Source organism: Phocoena sinus, chromosome 2 (assembly GCF_008692025.1).
Source record: "Phocoena sinus isolate mPhoSin1 chromosome 2, mPhoSin1.pri, whole genome shotgun sequence".
NCBI classification, from domain to species: domain Eukaryota; kingdom Metazoa; phylum Chordata; class Mammalia; order Artiodactyla; family Phocoenidae; genus Phocoena; species Phocoena sinus.
In genome coordinates this window covers 111,868,352-111,890,283 of record NC_045764.1, presented here as the reverse complement: position 1 = coordinate 111,890,283, position 21,932 = coordinate 111,868,352, and the positions used below count along the sequence as shown (strand labels likewise).

At 39.6% G+C, this 21,932-nt stretch overlaps 1 protein-coding gene across 7 annotated transcripts in view; it reads right to left on the bottom strand.

Annotated features, from left to right (window-relative positions):
- Positions 1-201: 201 nt before the first annotated feature.
- AKAP6 (A-kinase anchoring protein 6) overlaps positions 202-21,932 on the bottom strand; it is a 643,220-nt gene continuing 621,489 nt past the window's right edge. For 6 of the 7 annotated variants that reach the window (XM_032622554.1, XM_032622560.1, XM_032622555.1 and 3 more), the window contains 2 exons: positions 8,477-11,898; positions 202-3,482 (listed from right to left, as the gene is read on the bottom strand). In XM_032622554.1, coding sequence (XP_032478445.1) covers positions 8,518-11,898 — 3,381 coding nt within the window. In that variant the 3' untranslated portion in view covers positions 202-3,482; positions 8,477-8,517. Of the gene's footprint in view, positions 3,483-7,596; positions 7,826-8,476; positions 11,899-21,932 lie in introns of those variants that run through there. The other variant, XM_032622559.1, reaches the window with a different exon arrangement.

Below are 21,932 nucleotides of genomic sequence, written 5' to 3'. Positions count from 1 at the left end.
TGCCTCACACACGTAGCCAGTCAATGAATGAATGTTGTTGAATGACTGGATGAATAAATGGAGTGGGGGGACCCTGCTTTATATGGAAACAGGTTAGGTTCAGATTTGACGTAAGGAAAGGATTCAACATGACTCCGGCACTGGACTGGGCCACTGAAGGAAGTAATGAATTCTTATTTATTTACTTATTTATTTATTTATTGAAATTTACAATAATAGAATAAACATATATCTTGGATATATTTTGAGAGAAAACTTACCACTTAAATGTCCGGATATTTTTCTACATGTATGATGGGCAAGACAGTTCCTCAGTTTCAAGGATACTGCCTCTTAACATTCAGTCAGGTTTAAATGGATCTGAAAATCATGACAAATGAAGGGTGGTGGAGGGAACCGAAGAACAGAAATCACAGCAGCTGGGAGAGGATGACTAACCGGTCTCTCTCTTCAGGGTAGCCAGGAAAAAGGAGCAGAAATACTCTGAGCGGCTCATCAGGACAGAACTAGGACCACTGAGCAAAACTAAAGGCGAGGGGAAAGCAGAACTATGCAGATTTTAGCAACCTAAGAAATAACTTTCTAACAAAGAGACGCATCCAACGGCGGGACAGCTTGCCTTGACAGACAATGAACCACTGTCACTGAAAGTGTGTAGGCAGAGTTGGTACGACCGTTTTCAAGGCTGCCTGGTGGGGGGCAGGGGTGTCGTGCCTACCTAGAGTGAAGGAGTGAGGCTATTCCATCACTTCCAGCCTGAAGAAGCACCGTTCAATAAACCGGAAAGTCATGCTACAAATTTGGTGTCAATACTAAGCAGATAATTAAAAAACACATATTTTCCATACCTCAAAGTCTTCAACGAGCACACAACAGGTAAACAGAACATCTCGGTCAGTTTGCTCTTCAAATGTTTTACCAATAGACTTAAACTTGGCATTGCTAATTACTACGCAAGGAAAATTTAGGTTGTCTCAGTATGTAAAGTAATACCATACCTCAACGGAGCTCCAGAATGCTCTTAGGTATTTCAGAGACTCCAGGATTTGTTCCTTCTCTATGGTCTGGCTGCTAACCCTGTGTACTCTGTGACAATCTCGAGCCTAGCTTATTTTCTACAGCTGCCCCCTAACGAGGCATTTACCTCTAATCTCTTTCCCCTGTGTTGAATACTGCAGCTAGATGTCTGCCTAAAACCCCTTTTGAACAAATTGCTACCCATTAAAAAGCCTAGAATGATTCATCAATTTAGAAATATGTATGGAAAAGATTAGAAGAGGCATAACAATACAAATAGTTATTAAGTGGCAGAACTATAGGCTATTATTTTTTAAATGTTCTTGGTGTGGTACTAATAAAGTTCTAATAATAAGTAAAATCAGGTGCAAAACAAAGACGATACAAAGTTTCCTTACTACTTAGCATATTACATACAAAAGCTCCAACCTAACATTTTAAAAGACCTTTCATTAAGTCTCACAATTTACTGTTTCTCCTTCTATCCCTGCAATAAAGCTGCACTATTTTCTACTGTCAAACTTCCGGCTCTCTTTTAACCCTTTTTTTCCTCGTCCTTCATCGCTGTTTCTGTCTTTGTGCCTCTTTCACTGCTTTCTTCTCTTCCTCATGTACAGGACAACTACTGAATCTCACTGCGTGTTCACCCCGTCCATAATGTAGGTAAGCCTCCTGAGGGCAGGGCTTTTGTTTGTTCATCATTGCATCCCCTGCATCTAGAACAATGCCTTGCAGGTAAAAGATGTTAATGAATTATCAGTTGAATGAATGATTGTCATTACTGTGACTCTCTGAATCTACATTGTTTCTTTTTGAAATTTGATATAAACTGATGATATATTGTATGGTTTTATATTGCGTTTCATCATTTTTCTAATTGTTTATAAGTGTGTTAGTGTAGGTTTCTCAAAATGAATAGATAAATGTCATCCATATTACCTAATTCAATACTTCAATTCAGCAAATGTTTATTCAGTACCTACTATGTGTCAGGCACTTTAGTAGGTATTAGGATATAAATTCAAAACTACATTTAACAAGAGCAATAAAGACTAAATGGAATATTTCTTAGCTAATTTCTTTTACACAAAATAAATACACCTGAAATTTATAGTCTAAATCAAAAAATAATCAACTTTTTTATACTTCTCTACCATCTTTCCATCAAACCCATTCAAAATAATTATATAAAATAAATACAAGATATACTAGGTATCCTGAAACCCAACACTAAACCATTAATGATAAGTAGAAATAAAATATCTAGGATAAATTTTTATTGGCTTAGGGGAACCGGCATTTAATCATTTGCGTTCCAAGATCTTTATAGTTACCAGAAAGATTTTGGAAATTGTGACAGGATCATGTGTAGTTTAAGTAATTTTAAGTCTCTTATACAATATGGATATTTTGGAAGCTGCTACATGTCACATTTTCCCAGAACCAGATGCAATAATTTGGTAAAGAACACAGGTAGAAGAGATCACTAATTTTCCTTTTCCCCCAATAAACTATGTTTATTATGCCAATTTTAATTACCATGCAATCTAATGGATTTAAGGCTTATATTTTCCACATCACTAGACATCACAAAAATGAAAGCATTTTATACTGTCATTATACATCAGTGTTTGTACTTGGTTATACATATATACAGAAATTATTCACACATCTTAACCTTGCTATTTCCTCCTTTCAAACCAACATAATTTTACCGTGAAAGCAGCTTTTTAATAAATGGTATAAGAAATACAGCAAGGCACACTTTTTTAAAAAACTTTTTTCTCATTGCCACCTCAAGAAGCATAAAAAACAAAAATGTTGTACATAATTTAATAGTAGAATGTCACCAGTTTATAATATACAACACCATATAGTTGTTTCCTGAAGTGCTGCATAGATTATTATTTTTAAAAGGAAATAAATAAAATGGTGCTTTTAAAAGTTGCTTAATTTTGAAAGAAGGGCCAGTGTTTCTTCCCTATGCTGCAATCAAATCAAATGTTGGCCTTTTACATAAACCTCTTTCCATGAACATAGGCATCATACCATAAAAAAATCCAGACTGAAATGTGAAATTGGTCAAGTACCAGCGGGGGGTGGGGGGGGTCATTCCAGACAGGTGAATTTAATGGACCATCAATTTGGTGAACTCCAGAATTTTAGAGAGTAGATGGGGAGGGGAGAAGGCAAACTGAAAAGTCTCTCTGGAGAGGTGGGGCCGGTAGAGGTAGCTTGGGACAGGAATCCATGGGAGAACAAGCAGCTTTGCTGAACTTCAAAGACAGCCACCTAAAGAGAACCAGTGCACACATCCAGATCACAAGGCTCATGCGGACAACCGCATTCGGAAGAAAGATTCATCTTGGGAGAGGTCAATGTAACAAATGGCAGTGACACGATGGAACCAGAGACCAGCCCAGGGCGGAAATATGAGGCCACCCCTGAGTTGCAGCCAGGCTTACCTACAAGAAACACAAAAGTGACAAGAAAAGATTTCAGAAGTGTCTGTTTCATTTGCAAAACTGAGCCCCTTTGAAGAACAATGAAGGCTGCCATTTAGAGCTACTTGCTAATGTTCTGAAATAAAAGGATACATAAAATATACTGATTTTAGTGATTTTAATAGCCCAAATGTTTCAGAATCAATGTGAAATATATATATATTTTAAAAAGACATAGTTTTAAAGAAAAGAAAAATCATCAAGTTTGATCTTTTCTCTGGATCTCACCTATTCTTTTGCTTGTGAACTCAGTTTTGAACACTCAAGAAGCCTCAAATCAATATGAAAATGTGAGGCTGCCAATGCCAAGTGATGCAGAAAAGTATCAACAGTGATTCACAAACTGGGAGCCTTGACCCTCGGGTTTAACCTTTCCTTCAATCACTATATGTGTGACAGTGGAATTGAACAATTCCATTATTTTATAATGCGGAAATATTCATAACTGTGATAATCCCAGATGCTTCAGTCTCTTGCCTATAAAAGGATTCAACTGGGGCTTCTAGCTCAAATAGGAATGCATTTCATTTAAAGCACAGACAGCATTGTGCAAATGAGAATGATTCAATTATTTCTGTACATCTGATGGCTCAGATACAAATTTGTTACAAATTCAATTGGTTCTTCATATTTCTGAGTAGCTAAAAGCAACCTGTCGAGTGTGAGGAACAATTAAATTCCAGGTTTAGGCAATGCAGGGTACAATTACGTTAGGTCCTCTGACCAGCTCTCAAATATAGCAAGGCTTTTGCTTGTATGGGTTTAAACTGAGTTCTGAAGTCTGATGTCTGATGTCAGGTTGCTTTACTGTCCTTCTAGAAGTAAATGTTCTCATTCTTTCTGTCTTGCTGTCTCTTTCTCTATAATCTTGCGACCCGTTTAAGAGCCCGAAAAACTTGAGCAAATGTGGTTTGGCTGGAGCCACAGGATGTTGGGGAGAGTAGGCAAATTATCAAAAACAGGGAGACAGACAGGAACAGATGGGACGAAATTTGGTACAGTAAAATGACGCAGTAACTCAAGAAAGCATGGTGCATTGTTCAAATGCTGAGGACACGACTCATTTGAAATCTGGCCACTGAGTAGGAAATCCTTAGGTGAGGCAAATACGGTCTCACTAAATGATGGTATTTAAATTCCTCTGCATAATCAAGACTTTCAACTTGGCCCACGTGGAAAGGGGCAGGACAAACTGGTTGAGACAAAGATCTGGGCTGTGTGTGTGTGTGTGTGTGTGCGCGCGCACGCGTGTGCCCATGTGTGTGTGTGCCCACGTGTGTGTGTGCCCGTGTGTGTGTGTGTGTGAGAGAGAGAGAGATGGGTGATGCCCAATAAAATCTTTGTTATTTGGCATGGCAGGGCTCATTATTCAGAAGTGCTAGATAATTAGAAAACACTTCACATCCACCAAGACCTTGATTTATTAAAGTGATTTTAAAGGTAAATATGCTAAGATTACACCTATGTTGTTTAGTGAAAAATTAATACTCTATCACCAAGAGTAGTTTCTTAAACTTGCTTGGTCAGCTTTGGGTCACGTTAAACACTTAATGTCAATCCAATTAATAGAATAAGAATGTGTTGTGTACGTGAGAAACTTTTGCTTTTACAGCTTTCCCAGTTTGTAAAAACTGAGCGGCAGCACTTTTTACTGTGTATGTGAGCATGTACGAATACAAGTGATTGCCTAAAATCTAAAATCTATAGGCCAACTCTTTGCAGACCAATAAAGTAGGAAAGGCAATAGAGCTAAGAAGTTCTGAAGGAAATATATACATCCTAAGTAAATACAGTACCCCCACACACTAAAACAAGCCCGAAGAGCAGAGCAAACCGAAAGGAAAAACAGTGTATACACTGGCTGAATGTAATGAGTTCAATTTTTGTACCACAGGATTTATCCAGCCTGAAGTTTACGGTTAAATCATTCACCAAAGATCAGAGGCTTATGATGAGGATTATGAAGAAATAACTATCAGAATACAGCAAAAAGATGAGTGCAAAGTACATCTCTTAGGCAGGTCCTAGGAGGCTCCCCAGAAAAACATTATATGCTTCCTCAAAATTAGGCAGAAATATCTGGATGTATCCAGTTACCTTTCCTTTGATGTGATTTGCTGTAACTGACCTATTTTTGTAGAAACATGACACATATATGAAAATAGTGAAAAGCACAGCAGTGTACCCGGAAATCAGTGCAAATGCATACTGTGTTAGATCGTGTTAAAATTTCTCAGTTTCAGTGGGTTTTTAATTAGAACACAGTAAATGAAAAACGTGTTCCAAAAATTTTGAAAAAAAAAGTTTGTTACTGTTGCAGACTGTAACTGCTATTCTAAGTTATAGCTCTTCTAGAAGGCATTGCAATAATTTCATCATCTGAGAACTTATTTCTGGGGAAAAAAAGCAAACTGAATTTGGTGAACGTTATTTTCCTGATAAAAAGAACACCCCAACTGATGGTTTTCAAATGGCTTAAAAAAGTAGAGCTTTTTCTTATAGGAAGAACAATGACAACAGTTAAGCTTTTATAGACATGAAACCTCTTATTTACCAAATAATTTTACTATGTATTCCTGACATTTAACACAGAAGGCATGTCAGCATTTTGAGATAAAATAACTTGTCCTGGTTGGTAGTATTTTAACAATATGTAAATATTTACACCAGGTACCCAGTGTTAATGACTGGTGAAAAGTTTAGGCATCCAGATGTTTGTCTACATGATACTGGAAAAACTGAATAGGCCCAGTAAATATGGCTACCTAAATGGCCTTAGGCTGATAACAAGTCACTGGGGGGCGATGTGAGTTCTGCAGAAGTAAAATCAGGCTGCTTCTCCTATTGCCTGAGATCAGCCAGGCATCGAACCACAGGGTCCCACAAAATATTGCTAAATGGAAAGTGGGCTGGCTTATAGTTTTACACTGTGCATGCCTGTAAAATGTGAGGATTACACAGATCCATCGGCATATTCCCATCCCTGAGTCTAAAGATGGAGCTGTGAGTCATTACATTTCATTCCAATTCTATATCTGTGTAGGGGAGAGAAGAAATCCCCGGAGCATCAAAAAGGGAGAAGTGCACCCCATAGGCTTCTCCAGTGCCAGAGCTTCTTGAGACCAGATCTCAGCATGACTGGTGACTTGAGGGTCCCAGTCACATGATGTCGTGCTCAGAGTGGTGTTGCTTTCAAGCCTTGATCCCCTTTCAGAAAACAGAAATCAGCCAGGCTCTACCGGCCCTTTTGCGGAGGTTAGCAGAGCCGGCGGTACAATTGGTTCTAATAGAACTTGTTTTGAAGCAGCTTATGGAATCGGAGCTGTTCTTCCTTAATGGTCAGTTTTACAGCATACTGATAGAGAATGTGGTTATAGGGTGGACATGTTTCACAGAAAATACATTTCTCTCTCTCCTACTTTTGTTCTCCCTTGCAACCAATTGTAAATAGAGTCTGAAACACAGCAGATTAGTTGAGCTATATTAGTAAGTAGGATGCTTTTCTTCAATTTTGCATACTGAGTTTATTTTTAGGGTATATATATGGTATAGATTCCCCCCCTCACTCCCCATTTCTAGCAGCTCTACACAGAATCACACATTTTAATGAGCTGAGGGCACAGGTGTTACAGGAAAAAAAGTAATGATGTTTGCCATTCATCTTTCAAATTAAATAATGTGTTTTTAAATAGTAACTTTTTTCATAATACATTATGGGAACAACATTTATCTGTCACATTTTAAAAGATGTATTTGTAATAAATGTAAATTACTTTTAGAAAATCAGTAATTAGGCTCATCAAAAAATAAACAATCTGCCACAAAAAAGATAATCTTTAGCATAGTTAAGTGTAATAACTGTTATTTGAATAAGTTAACAAATTAGGGTAGATTGCTTCTGTAATTCATTTCCTATAGCACGAGTTTAGGTTACTGCATTAAGCTTCTGGAGTACGGGTGGAGACGGCATTCAGTACCTCACACTTCGGTGAAATACAACTCTCACATTCAAAAACTGAAATCTTCTTCTTTAAACTTGATTGAGAAAGTATATTCATCATTGGGGCTTAGAAACGGGAAGTAACAGAATTTTTGTGTCACTTTTAGAGCTGTATCATCATATCAGAATTATCAATCAATAGCTGTCTTCTTAAACATGAAGAGTAGAATGACTTTCTCAAAAAAATTGGATGGAAATCAGCCTGTCACCTTCAGGCAAAATTCAAAAATTCTGTTCTTATCAAAACACCATTAACTTGTCACGTATTCTCTCCGCATTTGCTTTCTGAGCCCGTTCTCAGTCTCTGTGTGGATAAATAAAAGCCTCTTCTTTAACATCAACTTTCCCCTCCTATTTGAATCCTCAGACTTGGTCATGATTAGGAGCTGTGACAGCACAGCCTTCCACCGGGGAAGCAAATGTGATGATAGTTACATTAGACAGAAGCGTAAAAGGAAGGCTCAGATCAGGAGATGCAGCCTTTAACCTAATCATTGTTCATCTCCAGGCACTGAAGGAAGCGGGCATCTCTGTGCACGGAAGCTGAAGCGGGGAGCACTGTCACCGTGCATGCATTCTGATCAGAGGGTATAATTGCAATTTTCAGAACCTTTTTTCCTCCCTTAATGGAAGAATTTGAGGTCCTACATTATTTTACTTCCTCAAATTTTTTATTCTTCTTGCCATAACGATGTAATAAAGGTAATGTTGCTAAAAATGTCAATTGTGACTGTTTTCTCCCCCTTTTGCTTCATAGTTACTTGCATTGTTGGGAGTATTTCTTTCATCTAAATGTCTTATTCAGGTAAATATCTGCCATGAACAGCTATCCTGACTAGTCTTTTCTCCTATCATAGCTTTGTTGATTAAAATTCACATTTTAAGTATGTATATATTAAATATATGTTAAAATAGATCATATATATATATATTAAAACATGAGGACTATACGCACCTTTCAATGAGATGATTTTCATGCTTGGAGAGGGTTACATTCTACCTATGCATGTTTCTATGTCGTTCTTCATGAAGGTTCAGAAGATTTTCTTCACAGGTTAAAGTTTTGGGGTTGGGATGCAATGCAGCCGTGTCTTTTGGCTGCTTTGCCTTCGAGGAGAATCCAGGAACTCTAGACTGGGCTGAAGAAGCGTCATGTTCTTCTGGCCTTCCAGACTCACCTGAGTTTTCTGAACTCTCCTTTTCACCGCTCAGCCTTGAAGGAGTAGTTAACTCTGAGCTTTCTCCATAGACATTAGAAGCTTGGGGTAAACCATCCACTTCCTTTCCTACATCACCTCTTTTTGGAGGGGGAGGACCTGAAAGAGCCATCACGTCTGCAGCATCGACGAGGAGAGAAGCATCACTGAACTTGGAAGAGCCTGCTGCTGCTTGCAGTGGCACCGGAGCTTCACTGGGAACTGCAGGTTCATTTGGAAGAGCGCTGGAGAAACAGGACTGGTATTCAGCAGGGTCCTCCTCAACACAGGTCTCGAAGAAGCATTCGGTGTCTTCCTTGTCTTCTGAGCCAGAGTCGGTCATGTCCGGTGGCAGTGGAGTGTTGCTCTTCTCTTCTATGTAATTGGTGACCTCCCCGCAATCACTGTCATGAGATGAGAGAGATAAGTATGAATAAAAGTCCCCCTTTCTCAGCTGGATGGGCCGGTGAGAATGTTCCAACACCTTCTCCTTGATTTGACTTAATGAAGTAGGAGCAGCTGCCTCATTTTCAGGTTGAGATTTACATTTTAGGGCTGTTGAAGCCATGTCAATGATTTCCTTAACAAAGTCGTGCACTGAACAATCTTCGGCATCTTTTTGATGGAAAACATCTGGGTCACAGTTGCAACAGGAAACGTTGTCACTGATAGAAACGGTTTCCTCTGTTTCGCTTTGTTCAAGTGCTAGGCAGCAACGAGCAGATTTTCCAGCCATATTTGGTGCATCATTAGATGAAGATTTCAGTACCTCAGAGTCCTGTCTATTGATAACACCGGTTTCTGAAGGCAGTTCTGGACAAGACTTCTCAGTGGGAGTAGAAGCAGCACTTTGATTTTCAAAATGGTGGTGATTTTGACATTTCTTTGGAACATGTCTAACCATCTGGGGAACAAATTCCTTTCCAGCAATATTTGAATCATCTGAGCTATCCATAAATGCTCTGCACTTACACTGCTCACTCTCTGAAATCCTTTTCCCGGTTGAACCAAGATTTTCTGATTCCTTTGAAATCTCATTCAGTTTGTCCTTCTGCCTTTCTGGAATACTTTCAATATTGCCATTTTCCATGTCTGCCACATATGGATCTTTATTAACTTCGAAAATATTTTTCTTATTTTCACCCTTTGTCCCTAACTCACAGGTGTGGGGTAAATTCTTACTATTTCCATTATTTTCGGAGAGATGTTTTATGGAGCCATTAAGAAGGGCCTCAATGTTCAGGGTGTCAGAGGAATTGTTCATCTCACTACTACTTACATCCTTACTGCCCTTTATTTCATCACTGAGATTACACCTTCTCTTATCTCTTGTCAAGGAAAACTTCGGTCTAATCCAGGTCTGCAGCTCATTCTTTATATAGTCCAGCCCTGACATCAAGTTGCACTCTTCATAAATTTCATCATCTGTTGCAATACTGGAGTCGTCATCCTCATCTTTGATGCACAGTTCTTCTTCTGTCAAGGTGAGCGTCGAGCTGGAGAGGAGGTCACTATCATCTTCATCATCAGTGCAGGCAGAGGTGCAAGAGACATTCACGATCATGCTGACATTGACATCACTTTCATCGGCCACTGAACGAGGCAGGTGCTTCCTGAATGATGCATTTGATTCCGGGATCTTGTTCTTGTGTAACACGATATCCTCTGAGCAAAGAGAGAGCTCATCACTGCTGCTAAGTTCTGTAAGAGATGCTGGCGAGTCTTCATTGATAGAAGATGCTATGTCCAATGACAGTTGGCCAGGAAAAGACATCTTTTGGGAACAGCTATGAAGAGTGATATCGGAAACACTTCGCTTTATCTTTTGCTCCGAAGGGCTCTGGATATTCTCCAAACGATTCAGGAGATCTAATGTTCTTTTACTCAGTTCACCAACTGAGCCACTGCTCACGCTTATGTCCCCAGAGCTGTGACAGCTAAAAAGATCTTCATTGCTTTTATAGGATGTCAACCAACTTTCTAAAGAAGTGCTTCGCTGGAGGCTGTCACTGCCATTTTTAAAGATGCCCAATGCGAATAAATCACCCCCTGGAGAAAGAGACTCAATAGAGGAACTATGAGATAAAAGGGAGAGCTGTTTGGCATTCTGCATGCCACTGAAGGTCTTCTCTACATCACCACTTTTATATGAATTGCGATCCATTTCATGAGATGCACTTGCCAAAATCCTTTCATGGGGAGGTGCATCTGGTTGTAACTCTGTAGCCTGATGTTTAGATTTGCAGGATTTTTTATCAAAATAAAAACCATGAAGCAGGGGATCCTCCACATGTGCTTTTTCACTTTGTGACTGTTTCATTATCATTGGTAATTTGAGTTTTGAGCCTTGGAGGTATGAGTAATCATAAAATGTAAACACATCATGTTTTCCTTGTAATTCTTCTCCCAGACAATCAGGGGTATGTTTGGTAACACTGTTTAAATCTCCAACTTTTCCATTTACACAACCGCCTGGTGAAATGGATAACTGAGAGCTATTTGGAAGCTGAATTTGTTCCTCCTCATCTTTAAACTTTTGCTTTAACACGTTAACTGCATCTCCCATTTGTGGGTCCAGATGTTCAGTTTCAGGGTGACTTGGGGACCCATCCACCACATTGTGCAAGCACATTTCAGAGTTGGTAGTGGTTTCAGTGTCTCCTTCACTGACAATTCCACTCTCACTGCCTGAATTCTGACTCATGTCTCCTCCGTGGCATGGGCAGGGCTTCACCAAATTGGAACCCCCTAGAAGATCCGGCAAAGATTTGGCAGATGAAAATGAAGAGTCTTTACTGAGACTCTTAGTTAAAACACTAGACTGTGTCATGCTAGTGAAGGTCGGACTGTTTTTCAGGAATGGGATGTGGTTGTCTTCATAGAGCTCAACATTGTGGAGGCTGTATACTTGGTAAATGTGTGGACTGGACGGGGCAGTGACACTCGATGTACACTGAGATGCCCCGTGGTCACCTGCCTCTTCTTCATAACCAGGGTCCTCACTACCTGTCTCTTCAAGCTTTAAGGAAGGCAAGACAGGTTGGGATTCTTGATCAAGGTCATTCGATTCTTCATTCAAACTAATTAACTTGTTACTTATGTCAGTTTCATCCCATTCCAGGGCATCCTCACTTGTCCCATTTAGGTCCATCAAGCCAGGATCAATCACATTCAAAGTCTCCTGTGTAGGAGAAGTGAAAAAAAAGAAGAATTAGGGAACACAAGCATGAAAATTTTATCCATTCAAAATCTCTTGGAAGAGTCAGGAAAGAAATTTGCCCCAAGCATGAATTTGAAAGATAGCATAATTATCAGCTCTACTCCTCTCTGGAATAACATCCAAAATTATTGAAAAATGCTTTTCTATCAACAGTAATTTTTCACTGAGGGCAACAGCATAGATTAAAATGTAAGATTATTACAGTCAAATTGTAATATATGGAATTAGCCATTTCCCATGGATTCTTCTATCAATACATTTTTAACCTTGGATTGGGTGAAGATAAAACTGTCAGGTAAATAAAGGTAAAAAGAGTATAGCTTATGACATCTTTTAGGGAATATTCACTCTGATATTATCTCAGTTCTGGAGTTCATAATGGAGTACTATCTTCAGCCACATATGGTGAACCCCCTCCTGCTTCTATTCCTGGGTTCTCCACTTGAAGCAGCTTCTGCCTGGGAAAAGAGAATAGAGTTGTATCTACCTGTAGAGCCATTCACAGGCCAGAGGCTCTCACGTGTCTATCTTTTCCACTGTCTTCCCTTTCAGCATTCTTCTTCTTCAGAATTTGGCTCTGTTCCCAATCAGACCCAAGATGAGCAACCTCTGACTGGTTTCCGTACCTACATCTTTCTGGACCTTGCGTCTCGGGCCCCCAGTGCTGCAGGGCAGCTTCTTAATCACAGTTCTCTCAGTCCTTCTCTTCCCCAGTCCCTCTCTATGACAGAGATTCCACTTTGATCCTTGTTAACTTCTCTCACTATTGCCTCCTTATTTCTAACAGGCACTAACCTCCCGCTCCAGCCCACCTGCAGCCCTACAATAACAACTATCTGAGGACTTCCTGACTCCAAGGATGAAGCAGCCCAGATTCTCTTATGCTGCTCTCTGCCTGCACAGTTGGGACCTTGATCTTTCCTTGGACTTCTTGATTTTAACCCTGCTTGGTGGAGCTTGACACATTCTGGGACATAGAAGCTGAATGGGCTCCTGGACTCTGTATTCCTCCACCATCCTCACTTGCTGGCCAGCTGTCTGGATTCATGCTAGAGCCAAGAGAGGTGATATAGGTACTGCAGGCCCTGACAGGCTCACCTACAAACAGAAACAAACGGAACCCTGCGGTTCAGCTTATGCTTATGCAGGGTAACCAGGTGGACGAACAGGATTCTAAACGATGCAGAGCGGCTCAAGTGCTGACCTGCTGCTAACCAGCTGCATGACCTCGGGCAAGTTGCTTAACCTTTCCAAGCAGCAGTCTCCTCGTGTCACTTTTTCAAGGGGGTGAGCATTATCTATCTTTGGAGATAATTCTGAGTACTAAATGGGCTGATGCTTGTGAAGGGCTGAGGAAGCAGTCAGTATAAAGCAGCTATAATTCTCAGTGCTTATGGAGAATTGCTCTAGAGTGGCCTTAATTCATGAAGGGAGAACCCTTCTCATCATTCCTTTCAATTTGCTCTTAAAATCACAAGGGAGGGCTTTCCTCGTGGCTCAGTGGTTGAGAATCTGCCTGCCGGTGTGGGGAACACGGGTTTGAGCCCTGGTCCGGGAAGATCCCACATGCTGCGGAGCAACTAAGCCCGTGTGCCACAACTACTGAGCCTGTGCTCTAGAGCCCGCGAGCCACAACTACTGAAGCCCACGCACCACAACGAAGGGTAGCCCCCGCTCACCACAACTAGAGAAAGCCTGCACACAGCAACAAAGACCCAACGCAGCCAAAAATAAATAAATAAATTTTTTAAAAATTATAAAAACCACAAGGGATTCATGACATGGTAGGTAGAGAGGGGTGTCCCACAGTATTAACAGGTGAGCATATTTGCATTACAATTCAGAATTATTTTAACAGTCTGGTTGAAAAACAGGCCATGATGCTTTTCTTCCTCAGGAGTGGGAAAAAGGCTTTACCAGCAGCACATTCACAGAACTTTCCTAAGAAGTCCTCAGTCCTTCCTGAAACGAATAGTTGAAGGATACCACACAAACATATTAAGTATAAAATAACCATTAGCACTTTATTGTACTGGTTATGTAAGAGATTATCTGTATAGCTTACTTAAGTTTAAAAGAGTCCAGATACAAAGTAAACATTAATTAAGGGATATTCTTAAACGTTATAACACAATCTTCCCTGCCAACGTTATAGCAGTTAATCTAGTACACTGGCCGTCACCACGCTCGCTTAGGTATGGAGTATGTTCACCGTGATGAATTTTTATTAGAATTTCTGTTTATTCTTTGCTTGCTGATAAAGGAAGTACTAATGACCAGTTAGTACGGCTAATGAAGGTTAACATCTTCAGCTGTAGAAACAATCAATCAGTCTCATCAAATAGTGTATTAATTTCAAATACTATCTTGGACACTGTACTCTGAGAATGCTAGTAAATAACTGAACTCGTCTTTCAAAGTAGTTCTCTCTGTAACCTTCCGGTTGACGTTAACATTTAGAAGCACAGATTTTCCGTGAGAGTCCCAAACCTGGGGGCTCACACTAGCTGCAGGAACCTTGCCATCTAGATGTGCACTGGGAGCTTAGCCCAAGTGATGCCTGTAATTCGGACTTGCCTTCCATGACAGTCATTTTCTGACCAAAGCCTTTATGGCTTTACAAATGCAAGCCTACAAAAGTATAATACTTGCAGCAGCATCTGAAAGAACAGATCTTTTGCTCAATAATGTAGTGAGAGTGGAAAATTTCCATAGGAGAAGTTTAAACTTTTGTATGTAATATTGTCCTTTACCCTTCTTAATTCTTTCTTCCTATAAATCTCTTAAATTTATTGTAACTTCCAAAAAATTTTTTATGTCAACTGCGGGGAATATCTGACAAGATCCATTAGAAAATCATTCAATTTAGACTTTAAATTTTACATATCAAAGAAGTGCTACTCGCTCTGCCCTCATTCACTTTTTTTCTGTCGTGAATGAAATTCTGTCAATATTTTCAATAAAATCTCCATTTCTTCAAGATTTAACTTCAAACATAAAACATACCTTGGGGGCAAAAAATAGGAAAAGTTTCCAAGAGGAAGGATATTACAATATTTATATAACAGAAAAAGTTGTCTTTGAAAAAAAAAAAGACATATGTACAGAGTGATGTTAACTGGCTGTAAAATTATTTGGTCAAATGCTCTCTTTGATGATAGCCCAAAATAGCCAATAATCCTCAAGCTAGTTAAGCATTTTTTGTTGTTGTTTTTTCTCTAGAGGAATTGTCTGGTACTTTTAAAAAAGTCACAAATGTTCCTTTCTTTGATAAAGTGATAAATCAAGCATGGATTTAGAAAAAAATCTAAGAATATTTGTGAAGCCAAAAGGATGGTGAGTAGTACACGAGGTTCCAATAGAGAGTCTGGCTTTCCAGAGCTAATTCTGAATTAAATTCATTTGTGCCAAGTCCTTTCATTTACAAACTTGTTTCACTGGTGCAGAATTTTGGCCTAAACCGAGGGCTCTATATAAAGAATTACAAACACACACACACACACACACACACACACACACACACACACACACACATCTTTACAGATCTGCTCAAGACCAAGTGGAATTAATTGGTGTTACTTTATTTTTTATTTTTGGAGGCAGGTTATTTATATTAGTGTAATATATACAGAGAAAGTAACTAAAAAGTGGCTGGAGAAATATGATGATGATGATGATAAAAGAACCAATATTCCAGTTGCAGCAATTAATACATATCTAAATTAATTTCCTTCTGTACTTGCATGACTTTGAGTTAGGTATCCCAGGATTGCATTTCTAGTATTTTCATAATATTTTAGGTTATGGTAGATTTTTATAAGCAATGAGAAACACATTATCAGCTAAAGAGTGGAGACGAAGGAACCTGACATTCTATAAAACAAAAACCCAACAGAGTTCTGATATAGCTACCTCTGAATTCCTTTAATTTCCTTTAAGAAGTTGTAACTTTTGAAAAACTAAAGTATCTCGAAAAGACTAGGATGAACTGAACGTTCCAGTCAAACTTCTGGTGCTCAGAATGGCCAAAACCATTAGGAGGTCTTGCAATCTGTGTTCCCCTGTTTATTCTAGATCCAGGAATTTATTAAGCAACACCACTTGCAAAGCCCTGGGAGGAAAGATTTATCTGCGGAAAAGTAGAATACAACAGAAACATACAATAAATAAAAATAACAAAAACATAAACAGCATTAACTGTAATTGAATAAAAATAAGCATATTTACCCTAGGGCAAAAAGCAGAACACAGGGAAGCCTGAGGCGGCGATGGAAACAGGGAGAAAATAATATATAGATCAGGGTGGGGGAATCCATTTAAATGAGGGGATATTCCACCCCTTCATATACTCACTCTGCTTTTTTGATGCAATATTTTCCCACCCCTCCAAATGCAAAAACCAAAGTGTCTGATCATTAGATGCATAATTATTTTGCTGAATTAGACTGAGGTAGAAATTTTTTAAAAACAACATCAACAACCATAAGAAAGAGCTAGTCCTTAATAAATAGAAAGACGGCTTTTATGAGAATTCAGAGTTTGTAGTACTTTGTCGCTTGTTGGGCAGAGAACAGATTCAGAGTTAGCAAGAAAAAATATAGACGAAAAGAGAAATAGGCTAAAAAGCAAAAATGTTCACTGTTTATCAAACATTTTGAGATTTGGGGCAAACAGATCTGGGTTTGAATCCTGGATATCCCCCCCTTCACAGGTTAGCGGTATGATCCTGGACGAGTTATTTAACATCTGTGTGCCTCAGTTCCACCATTTATCTATTCAAGATAATCAGAGCACACTGTGTCTATCTTAGAGACTGTTGGGAGCTTTAAATGATAAGATGTCTGTAAAGTCCTATGGGAAGGGCCTGACACACAGTAGTGGTACAAGGACTGCAGCTATCAGCATATACTGCCTGTAAAGAGAAGGAAGGTAGTGCAGCTGACTGTTAAATAACCTTATCAAGGTTTGCGTTAAGACTGGTGGTTTGTTGACTAAGCTCTTTAGTGCAACCACATGCATGGAATCCAATGAAATCAACACCAGTTAGGCCCCTAACTCACTCCCATTGCACTGCAAATGGGGTGTGGGTTTGGCTTTGCATGTCCTCACTGGGCTTCTCCCTTAGGAAAAGCCAGATGAGAAAAGAAGCCTGTCCAGCCCTCAGCAGGGACCATAGCTCAAGGACTTTCTATTTCCTGAAAATAATCTTTTTTTTCAAAAGGCAGGTCTATTGTCTGTGAAATTCTATCACAACTGACACATTAGAGCAATCAAATCCTGCTCACTATCTATCAGATTGACAATAATGTTAAAGTAACTTGTCTCAGCTCAGAAAAAGCTTTGAAATTCTATCTCACACTAATGATCAAAAACTGTTCTAGTGAATGCTCTTTTTCAATAACAAAGCTGATCAGAAACTCAAAACAGACAAGGAAAACCCAAAGTCATCTCACAAATCTCACTAAAATGAGTACTGACATGGACATATTTCCTAGTCTTGGCTACAGAGATATTTCTGAATTAGCTGAAAATGAAAAATCCATTAGATGTTGTTTTAAAGTAAGTTTTACAATAGCAAAAATTGCCTTAGTTTTCAACAGGAACCAGGGACAAAAGAGAGTTCAGTGTTGAGAATCAGGGGTTTTCCTCCCAGCTATAAACTTTATGAGGGCAGGGGCTCCTCTGTCCTGTCTCCACTAGCGCCCTGGCAACTAAAACCATGCCTGGCAGGGAGCAGGTTCTCAAAAAATTATTTAATGAGCAAAGAAAGACTTGTCTGTGGTCTCATGAATTGTTGAAGAACTCTGGGGAAAGGTTCTGCGGTTTTTTTGCCATGACAAAACCACATGGAGAATTTTTGACTGTATAACTGGTGCTACTGCTCAGTTATAAGAGCGAGCAGCCTCAAAAACATTATGCTAGGTGAAAGAAGTCAGACACCAAAAGCCATGTACTGTGTAATTCCATTTATGTAAAATAGCCAGACTAGGTAAATTCATAGAGACAGAAGCGAAATTGGTGGTTGCTAGGGCTTCCCTGGTGGCGCAGTGGTTGAGAGTCCACCTGCCGATGCAGGGGACGCGGATTCTGTGCCCCGGTCCGGGAAGATGCCGCGGAGCTGCTGGGCCCGTGAGCCATGGCCGCTGAGCCTGCGCGTCCGGAGCCTGTGCTCCGCAACGGGAGAGGCCACAACAGTGAGAGGCCCGCGTACCACAAAAAAAAAAAAAAAAAAAAAAAAAAAATTGGTGGTTGCCAGAGACTTGTGGGAGGGGAGAATGGGGAGCGATTCCTTAATGGGTGCGGGGTTTCCTTTTGGGGAGATGAAAATGTTTTGGAATTAGATAATGTTTTGGAATTAGATAGAGGTGACGGTTATGTAACATTGTGAATGTACTAAATGCCACTGAATTGCTCACTTTAAACGATTAATTTTATGTTATGTTAATTTCACCTCAAAAAAAGCCAAAAAACAAAAAACCCCCCAAAACCCAAGCAAATAGTAGTCCTCAGTCTTACTGTTTCTGAACCTGTAAGATCATCAAACATAACAGGACATCATCGCTCTGTTGAGGAACTTGCTTACAAAAATATTACAACAGATATTTCTGAACTCATTTACATCACTGTACATATATTATCAATAAAGATAATTTTTTATTACAGGCTTCTTTGTTTGGTCTGAATGCATGCCCATCATTCCCAGAAATGCTGAAGGAAAGACTGTCCTGTGTATAATAATTCTCTTAGTTCAACTTCACTCATTTCGATGCAACAGTCTCTTGAGGAGAGAGAAGGAGTGTGATTACCAGAGCCCTCATTTGCTGAACCCTCTGGCAGGGTCAACAGTGACCTTCTGACAGCCCAGTCCAAGTGATTCTCCTTTGCCCTTATTTTACTTGATTCCTCCACAGCATTTGACTCCATTTTTCTTGATATTTTCTCCTCCTTTGATTACCTTGATGCTAAGCCTCCTTGTAAAATCCACTCAAGCCGACTGTTAAATGATAGTGTGTCCCACAGTTCTGTTTGGCTTCTTTTCACCCTACAGACTCTCCTATCATAGGTTTAGCCACATGAGGCCTGATTGTCTATTATTTTGAGGGTGGTATAGGCTACACTGAGGAGAAAGGCATTCAGAGAAAGGGTTGGAGGAGGGGGACACTGCAAGAAGAGGGAAGAGTAAGAAGCAAAGGCAGATGGGACAGAGCCTTGTGGGTACCTTCAAGGGAAGGATGATGAGCAACCAGCAAAAGAAACACAGGAAGAATATCCAAGTAGGACTGGTATGAAATTCTGGGAACTGAGAGAAGAATCCTTTTAAAGTAGCAGGTGGTTAAGAGTGTTATAGAAGCAGAGAAGATAAGATGAATGGGAGGTGAGGGAAAGCCAGTGAATTAGCAAGAAGAAAGTCATTTGTTGCCTTGGAAAGGGCAGGTCCTAGAGGCTGGTGGGTGAGGAAAGGAGCACAGGATGTGCTTGAGAGTAACCTGAAGGAATCCAGGTTCCACAGTAAAGCTGCGGTTGAAATTGGGAGCCTGGTCCTACCAGGTGCTATTCACCACCTTTCTTGCCTTCTAGCACCAGTCGTGGAAGGAGAGCACAAATGGAGAAACCGTGGAGGCCACAGAATGTACAGGAAACTCTTCAGTTGTTCTAACATCTCTTCCCTCAACTTCAGACACAGTAACCCATCCTGACTCTGTATCCATTTGAAAACAAAAAACCAAAAAAAATCCTATTTATACTTTTTTTTTTTTTTTCGGTACACGGGCCTCTCACTGTTGTGGCCCCTCCCGTTGCGGAGCACAGGCTCTGTATACGCAGGCTCAGTAGCCATGGCTCACGGCCCCCGCCGCTCCGCGGCATGTGGGATCTTCCCGGACAGGGGCACGAACCCGTGTCCCCTGCATTGGCAGGCGGACTCTCAACCACTGCTCCACCAGGGAAGCCCCTATTTAATACTTTTTAAGTTTGATTTTTTTGTGTGAAGAACAGGTTGCCAAGAAATTTAAGGTTCTATAAACAGGGTGATTGTGAGGCTGTAAGGAGGAATTCCATAGAAGAAAGAAGGAAACACAAATTATAAGCACTTCTTTCTGCCCTTTCTGTAACTTCAGTGTCACAGTACTATTTTGACTAAAAGGCAACATGTTTGTGCCAATAAATTAAATAAATTTAATTACTGTCAAAAATGTCTAAATAACTCTTAGGTGTAGTAACCTCAGTGTCGGTATATTAAAGCTAGGTGGCAAAGATGAATTTCTTGCATCAAGCTATTTTTTAAACAAATTAATTATTGTATAAATCATTATTCGTTAAGCATCCACTGTAGGAAAAAGTTGTTTTCCCACCTAACTCTGAATGTTTCATTAAAACTATTATAACTAGAAAAATATCTACTTCCACTGGAAAATAAATTATTTATCTTAAATATTGCTTTATGTGCAAACAATTGAATTTTTATTGTATTCAGAACAGACTGAATAGGAAATTGGCTTATTTTTCTGTTTTTAGTCACTCTTCTGTTTTCCAGAAAATTTTCCCCAGAGTTGCAAGAAAGTATCTACATTTAGGATTATTTAAAAATGAATTTAAAAAACAACTTGGAAGAGATTTTTAAAAAAAGCGATTTCTTATCTGACCTCTTCAGTACTGTGTAGAACTGAAACCAATAAATGAAGTACAAAAGAAAAATAAACTCAATAAGGTTGTAAAAAAATCCAACCGTAGTAAAATGGTGGCATTTTCTACATTCTACCACATAGTAAAACTATTTGAATGACAACAGACCCACATGCCAAGTTGCATAAACGATTTTTTCCCCTAATGATAACATCTGGCCCCATTCTTCTGTCATTATTCTGTTTGTGTGTTTGCCTTTTGACTGTCAAAAGTTGACATATACATTTGAGTTTTGTGCCTTGGGATGTAATTTTTTGCCTCACCTTTGCCTTAGTATACTCTTGTTCCTCCCTTTATGATAAGGGGCTCCCATTAATAAAACCTACAAAGTATATTTGTAGTAAAGAGGAGGAGAACAGATCTTGTAAACAAGTGAAGTTTTACTGACATAGACTTAGTTTCCAACTTTCAGACTGAATTTTAAGAACACAGATTTGTGGCATGATTCTGAGGTAGCTTCATGTACAGGAGAGCTTTGCCAACACGCTGAAGTCTGCCTGCAAAGCCAAATATCAGCTGACAAAGTTCACTCACGTCCAGGATCAGTGTCCTTTGTGAAGTACATATCATTGGGTTGGCCAAAAAGTTCGTTTGGATTTTTGTACCATTTTGTGGAAAAAACCCGAACGAACTTTTTGGCCAATCCAGTAGTTGAGAGAATTGTTGTGTCTTTCACTCTCTAAAGGTCCACATTAAGAACCAACATTGTGCTATTACTGTTTTCTTTTTTAAAATTTATTATTTATTTATTTAATTTATTTTTTGGCTGTGTTGGGTCTTTGTTGCTGTGCGCAGGCTTTCTCTAGTTGCAGCGAATGGGGGCTACTGTTTGTTGCAATGCACAGTCTTCTCATTCGTGGTTGGCTTCTCTTGTTGTGGAGCACAGGCTCTGAGCGGGCGGGCTTCAGTAGCTGTGGTGCGTGGGCTCAGTAGTTGTGGCTCGCAGGCTCTAGAGCGCTAGGCTCAATAGTTGTGGTGCACAGGCTTAGTTGTTCTGCAGCATGTGGGATCTTCCCAGACCAGGGCTTGAATCCATGTTCCCTGCATTGGCAGGCAGATTCTTAACCACTGCTCCACCAGGGAAGTCCCAACTACTGCTGTTTTTAATGGTTTGCTCTTCTCAGATAAATAGGGGTATGGGATTCATTTTGTTTGTTTCCATTCATTCTAATAGTGTGATTACAACTCACCATTCAGAGAAAAAAAAACAAGAAAAATGTTGGAATGACCAAAATGGTACCTATCATTTTAATCTCTTTTCCATCTTATTTGTGCCAGTCAACCAAACTTGTTTCTTGCTTTTCCCAGTTTAT